Genomic DNA, 12,407 nt, shown 5'->3' with positions numbered 1-12,407 from the left:
AGGCCACACCAGAGGAGATGCTCCAGATAAAGAACTCCACACATCATCAAAATTCAACTCAGAATGAACCACATGCCTACATTAAAGGAGACACAAGAAAACTGCTGGAAAAAGAGAAGAAAAATCTTTGAGATCAAGAACCAAGCAGAGAATTTTTAGACTTAACACCAAAGCATTACTCAAATAAGGAACACTTAATTAAATTGGATTTCATCAAAATTTAAAACTTGTGTTCTATAAGTATCCATATGAAGAATGAGATAACCCACATACCTATCAGAATAACCAAAATAAAACTAGAACGATAACAGACACGGACGAGGACATGAATCAACTGGGCCACTCAGACCTTGCTGGTGAGAATGTAAAATGGTACAGGGGCTTCTGGACACAGTATGGCAGTTTTTGAAAGGGCCCGCCAATAATCACCACGCAGCTCAGCAACCGCTTTCTGGGGGCACTTGTTCAGAGCAATGGAAACTTCAGTTCAACAAAAACCTGGCTGTGTATGTTTGTAGCAGTTTTATTCATAACAGCCCAAAATTGGAAACCGCCCAGATGCTCTTCAATGGGTGAACGGTTAAACGGCGCCCCATCCACACTATGAGACACTTCCCAGTAATAAGAGGGAACAGACTCTTCGCACGGCGCTCCATCCACACTATGAGACGCTTCCCAGTAATAAGAGGGAGCAAACTCTTAGCACGGCGCTCCATCCACACTATGAGACGCTTCCCAGTAATAAGAGGGAACAGACTCTTAGCACGGCGCTCCATCCACACTATGAGACGCTTCCCAGTAATAAGAGAGAACAGACTCTTCGCACAGTTGTGCTAAGTGAGAAAAAATCCCCCCAAATTACACACTGTACGGTTTTATTTACACAAAGCATTTTGGAATGACAAAAACAGTAGTTCTGGAGAAGAGTGGTTGCCAGGGGTTAAGGAGGGAGCGGGTGGGGAAAGTGGGTCTTGCTCTCAGCGAGCCTTGTAGTGAATATTGCGTATCTCAGCTGTATCAGTGTCAATGTCCTGGTTGCAATGCTTTACTGCAGTTTTTCCAGATGATGCCTTGAGAGAAACTGGATAAAAGGCTGAAACTGGTACAAGGAATCTCTGTATTACTTATTAGAAATATACGTCAATCTACAAATGTCTCAAAATAAGTTTGCTTTACAGTCCAAAGATGAAATCATGTTCATATCTATCTTAAACCAGGCTGCTGTAACAAAATACAAAGACCAGGTGAATCAGATGACAAAAATTTATTTCTCACTGTTCCAGTGACTAGAAAGCCCAAGATCAAGGCACTGGCAAGTCCAGTGCCTGATCAGGACTCTCTTTCTGGTTTGGAGACGTCTTCTCCGGTATCCTCACGTGGAGGAGAACAGAGAGAGAGCAAGTAAGCTCTCACAGGTCTCTTTGTATAAAGACATTAATCCCATTCACAAGGGCTCAATGCTCATGAGCTCATCACCCCCCGCCCCCCTGCAATCCCTACCTCCTGATACCATCGCATTAAGGGTTAGGATTTCAATATACAGGTTTTAGGGGACACGAACATTCAGCCCATAACAATAAATACAGCCATTTCTTAAACTCCAGTGATCAACTTATTCATCAATCCGACTGATAAAATGCCCAAACTGCCCAGAAATTGAACGGGAAAATGGAAGCATTATCTAAGGCTTCTACGAAGCAAAAATAAAGTGAAAGTGTGAGTCGCTCAGGCCTGCCCGACGCATGTCCAGTCTTTTCTACAGACCCCATGGATGGTAGCCCTCCAGGCTCCCCTGTTCATGGGATTTCCCAGGCAAGAATACTGGAACAGGTTGCCATTTCCTTCTCCAGGAGATCTTCCCAACTCAGGGATCGAACCCCAAGTCTTCCACATACAGGCAGCTTCTTTAGCATCTGAGCTACCAGGAAAGCTCACAAACCAAAAAGCCACAGATAATTCAAACTTAGTAAATGTTTGAACTTATAAAAAATGCTTCTCTGCTGACTTAAATGTTTTCAGCCAACAGACATATTCAGCCTGGAATCAAGATCGGAATCAAGCTGGAATCAAGATTGCAGGGAGAAATATCAATAACCTCAGATATGCAGATGACACCACCCTTATGGCAGAAAGTGAAAAGGAATTAAAGAGCCTCTTGATAAAAGTAAAACAGGAGAATGAAAAAGCTGGCTTAAAACTCAACATTCAAAAAACTAAGATCATGGCATCTGGTCCCATCACTTCATGGCAAATAGATGGGAAACAATGGAAACAATGACAGACTTTATTTTCTTGGGCTCTAAAATCACTGCAGATGGTGACTGCAGCCATGAAATTAAAAGACGCTTGCTCCTTGGAAGAAAAGCCATGATAAACCTAGACAATATATTAAAAAGCAATGACACTACTTTACCAACAAAGGTCCATATAGTCAAAGCTATGGTTTTTCCAGTAGGCATGTATGGATGTGAGAGTTGGACCATAAAGAAAGCTGAGTGCTGATGAACTGATGCTTTTGAACTGTGGTGTTGGAGAAGACTCTTGAGAGTCCCATGGACTGCAAGGAGATCCAACCAGTCAATTCTAAAGGAAATCAGTCCTGATTATTCATTGGAAGGACTGATACCGAAGCTCCAATACTTTGGCCACCTGATGCAAAGAACTGACTCATTGGGAAAGACCCTGATGCTGGGGAAGACTGAAGGCAGGAGGAGAAGGGGCCAACAGAGGATGAGATGGTCGGATGGCATCACCGACTCCATGGGCACGGGTCTGAGAAGCTCCAGGAACTGGTGATGGACAGGAAGGCCTGGCGTGCTGCAGTCCACGGGGTTGCAAAGAGTCGACACGACTGAGTGACTGAACTGAACTGATATTCAGTTTGCTCCTAAGTACAAGAAATATAATAATGAATATCCAGAGGTCTTCTCGTCAAGAAGTCAGAGGGCTACATGGTACCCAAACTACAGACATACATGCCCAGTACCAGAAATACACGGAAGAGGGACCCATCCAGCTTTGGGAGGTTTGGAGGGGCTTCCCAGAAGACTGGACCACTGTGGTAAGCTGTAGTTAAAATAACATAGAAAACGCAAAAATGCAGAGAGGGAATAAAATCAGAAAAAGAAAGAGAGAAACAAGCCATCAGCCCTCCATCACTCTGAGGTGCTACACTTCATGATGTCTATGCATAGAGTTTTAAGATCATAGCTATTTTATATCTTGTGTTTTATTTTTTCTCATTAGGGTCTCTTCAAAGAGTTATTTTAATTTTGAAAAATATGATAAAAGTTTCTGCTATTAATATATCATCATGAGTGACTTAGCATCTTATCCTTGGCTACTCAAAGTGTTCCTAACTTCCCTATAAAAAATGATTCTAAGATGAGTATTCATAACCTTAAACTTTAATGACTCTCTCACATTGTGTTCTCAAGATTTAAGTTCCTGGATGTGGAATTGCTGAGTTGGCAAGAATGCACGTTCGTAAAGCCATCAGGACATGGAGAAGCAGCTGGTTAAGTGCTGAAGCTGAAAAAGCAAGCAGTAAGCCTCCTGGGCTGGCTGGATTGCAAGGAGGCCTGGAGAAGCAGATAAGGTTATGGTCAAGGAGAAAGAAGAAGGGGAAATGGAACAGAATCACACATTTCAGGGTCCGCTAGGAGGCCCTAGGTAATCCCATCCCTGGAGAGCCTCCCTTGGTCTCAGGCTCAGCCAACATATTCACCTAAGCTAGCTTGAGTTAGCTCCTTAGAAGGCAACTTCGAAGGCTAGACTAAAAATAAGCTAAGTATCAATAGAAAGGGGCTTTCCTGGTGGCTCAGAGGGTAAAGAATCTGCTTGCAATACAGGAGAGCTGGGTTCAATCAACAGAAAGCACACAGGACAAGGTTGCTGGGGACAGGAGCACTTACAGCAGCATTTAGGGAGCAGGGCAGGTGGGTGCGATAGAGAGAGAACCCTACAAATGGGGCGGGAGCCGGGCACAGGAGCCGGGGAGGGCCGAGTGAGAGCCGTGGAAGCCGAGACAGTAGAGTGTCACAAGAAAGCTTCCCCGGTAGCATCCAGTGCTATTGGAAACCACCATTGGGTTCTCCCACTAGGAAGTTATTGGAAAAGTCCTGGAGGAAAGCCCCTTTAGTAGGGTGGTGGGGACAAAGCCAGATAACCGGAGTCAAGGAGCTCAATGGGGTATGAGGAGACTGAGCTAGACACAGAGAAAACTGTCTCCTATAAGTGAAATCAAAACTGCCTTTCTAAAGAGATGCCTGTGTCTCAGATGTGTGGGCTTTGCAGCTTAATTCAGTAGAGAACTCTGCAAGTGGGCAGTTACGGGGACAGGCTTGGCCTTCCATTTAACATGAAGTTCCAAGGGACAGAGCAGAGGTCACAGCCTGGGACTCAGGACAGGATACAGGACAGGCCAGAACATGAATAACATATGGTCAGTCCTGGATTCACACACTGTTGAGCAAACTATTCTGGGAACAGGACTACAGAGCCATTTCTGGCTCTGGAGGCTGAGGAACAACGCAGTCAAAGTGCCAGGCAGACAGAACATGGGCAGGGGGGTGCAGCATCTGTCTCAAAAGGATTCCGGAGACTCGGGCCCCGGGAGCAAAAGGCAATGGCAACTGGACTTCAGGATTGGGATGGAGAGAACTCTCTTCCTTAAGTTTCTGTGTCGATGGAGCAGAGTGACCTGAGTCACGAGTTCCCCTCTTCATCAGACGGCGTCTCTGGTTTCAGGACTACAGGAACCAAACAGGGATGAGGTATCAGGGAGACTCTCCCACCAGTGTCCCCCCAAAACCTACTGCAGACATCTGTGGCACGCTCTAAGGTAGGAGGCAAAGGGCTCCAGGAGGCCCACATGACATTTTCAGATCACAGCCTCCTCAACGTGCACAGAATGGCTCTCCACAGGCAGCCACGGCTACAGAGTCATAAAACATCTGGCCAGCCCGGAAGGCTCAGCTGCACCGCCAAGCACACAGGCCCTCCGGGCTGTGGACACTGGCCAGCAGGCACCAGCCACCCTCACGTGGGTCCCACAGGCTTAGCACGAATCAGGCCTGCTCTATTGTATTCTCAAAGCCACAGAAACATTAAACAGTATCACCTTGTAGGAGGAGAAAAAGCTCAGGAACACCTGAGGTTTCTGTGGATTGGGCAGCACCCCCAGTTGCTGGTTTTTCCCTCTGTTTTCAAGCATCCCTTTGCTGCAGAAAGGCGATCTCCCTGCTGGAACTACTCAGAACACTAAAACCACCTCCCCTATCTTTCTCGGAAAACAAAGGGAAAACAAAGGTTAAACCCTGAGCCATCGGAAACGCCAGCACAAATGACTAAGACTCCAGGATGGTTTTTGCCAGCAAGCTAGAGCCAAAGTGTTCCCCGGGTGACACAGTATGGCTCCAGATGCGGTTCTCAGGCTGGATACTGGCCCGCAGTTGCCTGATCTTTCACCTTTTCCTTTACCTTTTATATAAACGCCTCTCTCATTATAAATGTTCGATCAGAGGTTGTAAAACTCGGGCCAGGCCAAACAATGCTGGTCCGGAGGCTGAATCCTCACCTTCAGCTTCAGGTTGAACCTACACTTAACCAAATCCGGGCTTAGCTTTTCAAATACCACAAACACCTGAACGCTCAAAATAATTCTAAAAATCTTGCTTGTTCTCCGAAATCACTTGCAGTTTCATCGTCTGCAGCTGGACTTCCAAAGACACCAACGTCTTTGTTAGATTCAACTGCAAGCCGCCATGCAGAAAGTTGTCTCCCCACCGCCCCCAGCCCAGGCCTCCCTGAAGCAGATGGCGGGGCCGGCAGGCTGGAGTGATGTGCATGCCGCAGGGAGGCAAGATGTGGTGCGCTGTGTCTGCATGCCAGCTCCCATCCGTTCCGAGAGCCAGGCCACACCAGGCCAGGCCAGGCAGAGCAGTCCCCATGAAAGGCAGCCTGCGCACCTGTTGCTGGGCAACCATGAGCCTGGCTGGAGTATTGAGCGCTGCTTTGAAACCCGGTGACCCCAGCATTCCTCAGCACAGGGAAGGAGCTCAACTTCCCCCCCGCCCGGGGCCACTGAATCCAGAAAATTGATGTCCATCCTCTATATTTCCAGGGCAACTACAAATCCCTATTTTGCAGTTCTGTGGAGAAAACCAGGTACTTCTACTCCTGTTTTTATCCAGCCAGTAATAATATCTTGCTTGGGGAGAAATACCTGAGCTATAGCCCGGAGGGATTTTAACTTACTCCAGCGTCTCACCAAGAGGCCTGACAATGCTTTTTTTGTGGTGCGGGCATGCAGCCAGGCTGAGCTGAGTCCCAGGAGGACAGATATCCGTCCTCAAGCGCTGCCGCTGCGCTCCCATCCAGGAACGAAAGGGCAAAGGCCTGGGATCAGACGCCAGTGAGTTTCAGCTGTACCCCTGGCCTCGTCAACACTGTGGCTGGGTTAAAAAAGCAAAATCCACAGATGCTGCTGCTGCCGAAATCACAGGGAAAGAGCACTTTGGACACAGCTGCTCTGAGGCAGGATATACACTGAGAATTCCAGTCCTGCTTTTCTGTAGAAACCGAATTCTCTGTGTGGAGAAGACCATGGGCTATAGATTTTGTGTAGAGTTAAATTGAGAGTAACCCTGATATTCTGTAGCTACACATGAACTAAAAAGTAATCATTAATCATACAAAAAACTAAATCATACAAAAAACTAAAAAGTAATCATTAATTGTACAAAATGTTTTAGAGATTGGGATTGTGCAGCAAGGTGTGTGTGTGCAGACTTTTAAATGCTCCAGTCTTTCCAAATATATAAAGTCCTGGGTTTGGGGCCACAGTATTTTCAAACAGTCCTCGGATCACTTGCACCAGAAACACCTCAAGCCCTGATGAAGTGCAAATTCTTTGATCTCTTCCTAAATGTAATAATCAGATTCTTGGCAGGGGCGGGATTGGGGGACAACCCAGAGTCTGGGTTACTAACAACCCCCCAGGATATCCTTTTGCACCTGAAGATAAACAGGGTTTGGCAGAGCGGAGTGCCTCACTGAGGCTCTATCCCGCCTTTGCATATGTCAAGCCTCCTTCCTCATGACCTTTGCCACAGGCGGAGTGCCTCACGACGGCCCCCAACAAGGGTTCCTGCTGTCACATCTGCCAGTGATCTGTCTTAGAGAGCCCCCAGGGTATCTCCAGACGTGCCCCCTTCCAGTGCTTGGGTTACAGGGCAGCCTCAGAATATGGGCACACCAAGTGCTTTTTCTAATGCTTCACTCTGTGAGGATGAAAGTCACACGTCTCTTTGCTAACAAATAGGCATTCACTGAATGAAAGGCTAAGGGAGGGAACTGTGGATTATTTTACTTGGAGAAGATCATTAAATACAGAAAAAGCCATCTACAAAATGTGCAGAAGAAAAGGCAGGGAATACAAAGAATCACTGTTACAGTAAAGTGCAACCTGAGAAATGCAATATTTATGACTTCAAAATGAAACAATCCTAATGGCCTACCTGAGTGACACTTTATGCCTTGCAAACCAGGTTCGTAATTATGGTTACGTTTTTCTTAGGGAGACAGTTCCTCAAGTCACTGTTATTAACTAGCTATCAGAAGAGGTAGGTTTGAATCCAAGTGCAGTCTGCCATGAGCATGTTCTCATATCCACTGAATTAACAAAAGGTGATGCTGAACCCCCAGGGGACACAGGTCTCAGATCCTTTTCCCAAGGCCCATACATCATCAAAAAATGCAATGCCTTCACAAGATGTAATCCTTCACAATTTCCTGATCACATCTTAACATTAATCTGTTGGTTTTTTTTTAACTGATCAAAGGTTCTGCCTGAGAACTCACGAAGTACATTCTTTCATTGCTTATGGTCGTAATCTTCAACCACTTTACAATAATTTCTGTGAGTTGTCCATACTCTAAGGCCATGTACTTTCTCAACCTTGGCACTCTTGAATTTTGGGGCCAGATAATTCTTTGCTGTCAGGGCTGACCTGTGCATTGTAAGACCCAATAGATGCCAGTAGCACCAAAATGTTCTTGTGGCAAGCAAAACTACCCAGACATTGGAAAACATCCCCTAGAGGGACAAAATTACCTCCTGTTGAGAATGACTACTCTAAAGCTCCAGTCTGAGTATACATCAGATCACCCGGAGGTCTTATTAAAACCTAGGTTTCTGGGGGTAACACCCCCAGAGACTCTGAGTCCGTAAGCACGGCGGCACAGAGCGCAGTGCACTGTAACAGCCTCCCGGCTGTGCTGATGCTGATGTGATGCTGATGCTGCTGGTCTAGAACCCGTTTGGGGAAACACCTAGGGCCATGGCTGCAGGCTGGCATCTCGTAAAGAACTTCTAACAAGTTCCAACTTAATCAGAATCTCTAGAGATGGGGTTCAGGCAACAGTGTTTTTAAAGTTCCCAGGTGACTCTAACATGGGTTGAAAATCACTGGCTTAAGGAGAAGGCAATGGCACCCCACTCCAGTACTCTTGCCTGGAAAATCCCATGGACAGAGGAGCCTGGTGGGCTGCAGTCCATGGGGTCGCTAAGAGTCGGACACGAGTGACTTCACTTTCACTTTTCACTTTCATGCATTGGAGAAGGAAATGGCAACCCACTCCAGTGTTCTTGCCTGGAGAATCCCAGGGACGGGGGAGCTTGGTGGGCTTCCGTCTATGGGGTCGCACAAAGTCGGACACGACTGAAGCGACTTAGCAGCAGCAGCAGCAAGGTTTACAAATGTTTCCAGAATCCCAAACTCTTAAGAAACCTGAGATAAAATTAGTCACAGTAGATGTAATTTGCCTTTTTATATTGCTTACAGGTCTCTCCTTAATATCACTTAGGAGTAGGAATTGTGAAGAAAAACAAACACCACCAAATTATGCAGATTGGACCTTTCAACTCTGTTCTTTCAAAATCTGTGGACTGATACCTCCAGGCATTCCCATCCTACTCCTGACTATGTTTAAAGCAAGAAAACCATTTGATATTAGGAAAAAACTAAGAAGTCGGGGTCCTTTCTTCTTATTCTATTCATTTCCTATTACTGAAAAGTGAGGTTGCGTCTTATAATAAAGAAATAAGTAAGAATTACCTTCAAAAAATGCCCATGTCTCCTTCTTTTTCTCAACGGATGAATCTTCAGAAGATTTGAGGGAAATCACTGTAAGACAACAACAAAACAAAAACCCGAAATTGCATAGCATGAAGTGAAGTAGTTTATGAACCTGGCCCATCTCAGTCCAAAAGATTATATCATATGGGATACATGGTACTTACATTTATAAAGTAATTTTCACATTTGCAAAAGCCACATTTAATTGTCACAACTCACATGCCAGGGGAAGGTGCAATGACTTACACGTAATAAGTAAGAGACCAGAGAAGGGAATTAAGTTTTTGGTACTCAGTTCGGTAGAAGTCCTACACACCCCATATATTAATACTTACTACATCTTTCCAAAATGTAGTGCACTTGCTGGGTACCTCTAGGGAAGCCCGAGGTCTTCTGATGACTCGGGGTCGGTGCTCTGAGCACCATCCTCCGTGTAAGCCAGTCACCCAGTAGCATGCATCTGATTCTGAGATTATTTTGTCGGCTTTCAGTCAGCGGTTAAGCACTGAATTCACTGTGCCTGCTTTCAATCATCAGGAAACACAACTGAGTTACAGGACTTTCCTGGTGGCTCAGACAGTAAAGAATCTGCCTGCAATGCAGGAGACCTGGGTTTGATCCCTGTGTTGAGAAGATCCCCTGGAGAAGGGAAAGGCTACCCACTCCAGTATTCTTGCCTGGAGAATTCCATGGACAGAGGATCCTGGCGGGCTACAGTCCATGTGGTTGCAAAGAGCTGGACATGACTGAGCAACTAACACTTTCCCTACTTTTTCAAACCTTGAATGTAATACTGAAGAGTCTAGAACCATGGAAAGCTTCCATGTACACGGGTAATCTAAAAATTGACCAAATGGAAAAATGTAAGTGTCAGGGGATGAGAGCGCTGTCCAATGGAACTTTCTGAGGAGAGGGAAGTGCTCAGCGCCTGCACAGCATGCGCAGCGGCCGCTGCACGTCTGTTGAGCGAGTGAGACGTGGCTTGTCTGCATGGGACGAGGAGCTGAATTTGTAACTGTATTTCAGTTTAATTAATTCACATGAAATAGTTACATGTGGTCATCGTTTACTGCATTGAAGAGTTCTAGAGAAGAGAATCTAGGGCCCAAATAAAGACAAAGGTGGTTGGAATAAAAATTTAATTAATAGAGGAAAGGGACATGGCAAGGATGGTCTAAAATTTTAACTGTTTATTGCCCCTCCATTAAACTTGTACATTATTATTGCCATGGGTTCCAAATCTGAATTTTCCATCTTTGTTTTTCTCCAGGTCTTGGATGGGTATTTCCTATTGATCTACCACACAGATCACTAATCTTCTCTTCACCTGTCTCTAAGCTGCTCTTAAACCCATCTACTAAGCTTAACATTTCATTTATGGTATTTTTTTCAGTTATAGATCATTCAATTCTTTTTTTTTTATAAAGCCTACACTCTCTGATGAATTTCTCCAGCATGTCATCTAACTTTTCAACCATATTAATCATATTATTTTACATACATGCCTGATAGCCTTCACATCTGCATCACCCGTAAGCTTATTTCCATTGTCTGTTTTTCTTTAAGATTGTTTAAATTGTTATTTATTTATATTTATTTTTTAAATTTTTTAATTGAAGGATAATTGCTTTACAGAATTTTGTTGTTTTCTGTCATACATCAACAAGAATCAGCCACAGGTACACTCATGTTCCCTCCCTCTCGAACCTCCCTCCCATCTCCCGCCCCACCCCACCCTTCAGCCTATCACAGAGCCCCTGTTTGGGTTCCCTGAGCCATACAGCAAATTCCTATTGGCTATCTATTTCACATATGGTATTGTAAATTTCCAGGTTACTCTCTCCATACATCTCCCCCTCTCCCTCCTCCCCTCTCCCATGTCCATAGGTCTGCTCTCTATGTCTATTTCTCCATTGCTGCCCTGAAAATAAGTTAATCAGAGCCATCTTTTTAGATTTCATGTATATGTGTCAGTACACAATATTTATTATTTCTCTGGCTTACTATTATCTGTATAATAGGCTCTATAATAGGTTCATCCACCTCATTAGAACTGATTTAAATGTGTTCCTCTTTATGCCTGAGTAGTATTTCATTGTATATGTGTACCACAGCTTCTTTATCCATTCATCTGTTGATGGACATCTAGGTTGCTTCCATGGTCTAGCTATTGTAAACAGTGCTGCAAGGAGCATCAGGGTACATGTGTCTTTTTCAATTTTGGTTTCCTCAGGGTGTATGCCTAGGAGTAGGATTACTGGGTCATACGGTAGTTTTATTCCTAGCTCTTTAAGGAATCTCCATACCATCTTCCATAGTGGCTGTATTAGTTTAAATTCCCACCAGCAATGCGAGAGTGTTCCTATTATCTGTTTTTTATCTTGATCTTGTCCTTTGATGTTCCTGATAATTTTTTAGCTTGAATGCCAGACATTGTACAGGAAAGTCATGGTGACTCTAGATGGAATTTTATTATCCTCATCGGAAATCAGAGTAGGAGGACGCTCAGCTGATCCATTGAGAGTATGAGCTGCTCAGAAGCTGGGTTTCAGTTTTTATAGGATATGCTCTATTTCTGTTTGCCCTTACTTCAAGGATCCCCAATAGAAAGCCTCAAGTAATTATCATAGACCTTCCAATTTTCATCTCACAGTTAGAACTGCCAAAAGCTGTTTGCCTCATAAACAACCTGATTGTCACTTTCTGCATAACTTTTCTAAACAAGCACTGCATATTTCCATTCAGCTGCTCAGTCGTGTCCGACTCTTTGTGACCCCATGGACTGCAGCACGCCAGGCCACCCTGTCCATCACCAACTCCCGGAGCTCACTCAAACTCATGTCCATCAAGTCGGTGATGCCAACCAACCATCTCATCTCTGTCGTCCCCATCTCCTCCTGCCTTCAGTCTTTCCCAGCATCAGGGTCTTTCCCAATGAATCAGTTCTTTGCATCAGGTGGCCAAAGTACTGGAGCTTCAGCTTCAGCATCAGCCCTTCCAATGAATATTCAGGACTGATTTCCTTTAGGATGGACTAGTTGGATCTCCTTGCAGTCAAGCACTGCATAAGAACGGTTGAATTTCTTATAAATGACTCTGACAATTAGGCTCCATCATTGCTCTTCTCTGCAGTCAATCTATCTGTCCTTCAGAGAACAATTAGGAGAGCTGAAATACATAGGCACATATGTAATTGCATAATTATGTCACGCAAATATATCTATGAAATATAAATAAAAATAAATTTAGGAAAAAATCCTAATAAAT

General features: G+C 44.7%; 1 protein-coding gene across 4 annotated transcripts in view; it reads right to left on the bottom strand.

Annotated features, from left to right (window-relative positions):
- VSTM4 (V-set and transmembrane domain containing 4) overlaps positions 1-12,407 on the bottom strand; it is an 81,475-nt gene that overhangs the window by 46,496 nt on the left and 22,572 nt on the right. For all 4 annotated transcript variants that reach the window (XM_086381612.1, XM_086381613.1, XM_086381615.1 and 1 more), the window contains exon 3: positions 9,120-9,188. In XM_086381612.1, the coding sequence (XP_086237738.1) occupies positions 9,120-9,188 (69 nt within the window). The remainder of the gene's footprint in view (positions 1-9,119; positions 9,189-12,407) is intronic.

Source organism: Bos grunniens, chromosome 28, assembly GCF_055505025.1.
Source record: "Bos grunniens cultivar Pamir isolate PY7600 chromosome 28, Bosgru_T2T1.0, whole genome shotgun sequence".
Lineage (NCBI taxonomy): Eukaryota > Metazoa > Chordata > Mammalia > Artiodactyla > Bovidae > Bos > Bos grunniens.
This window is presented reverse-complemented; position numbering and strand designations above follow the sequence as displayed.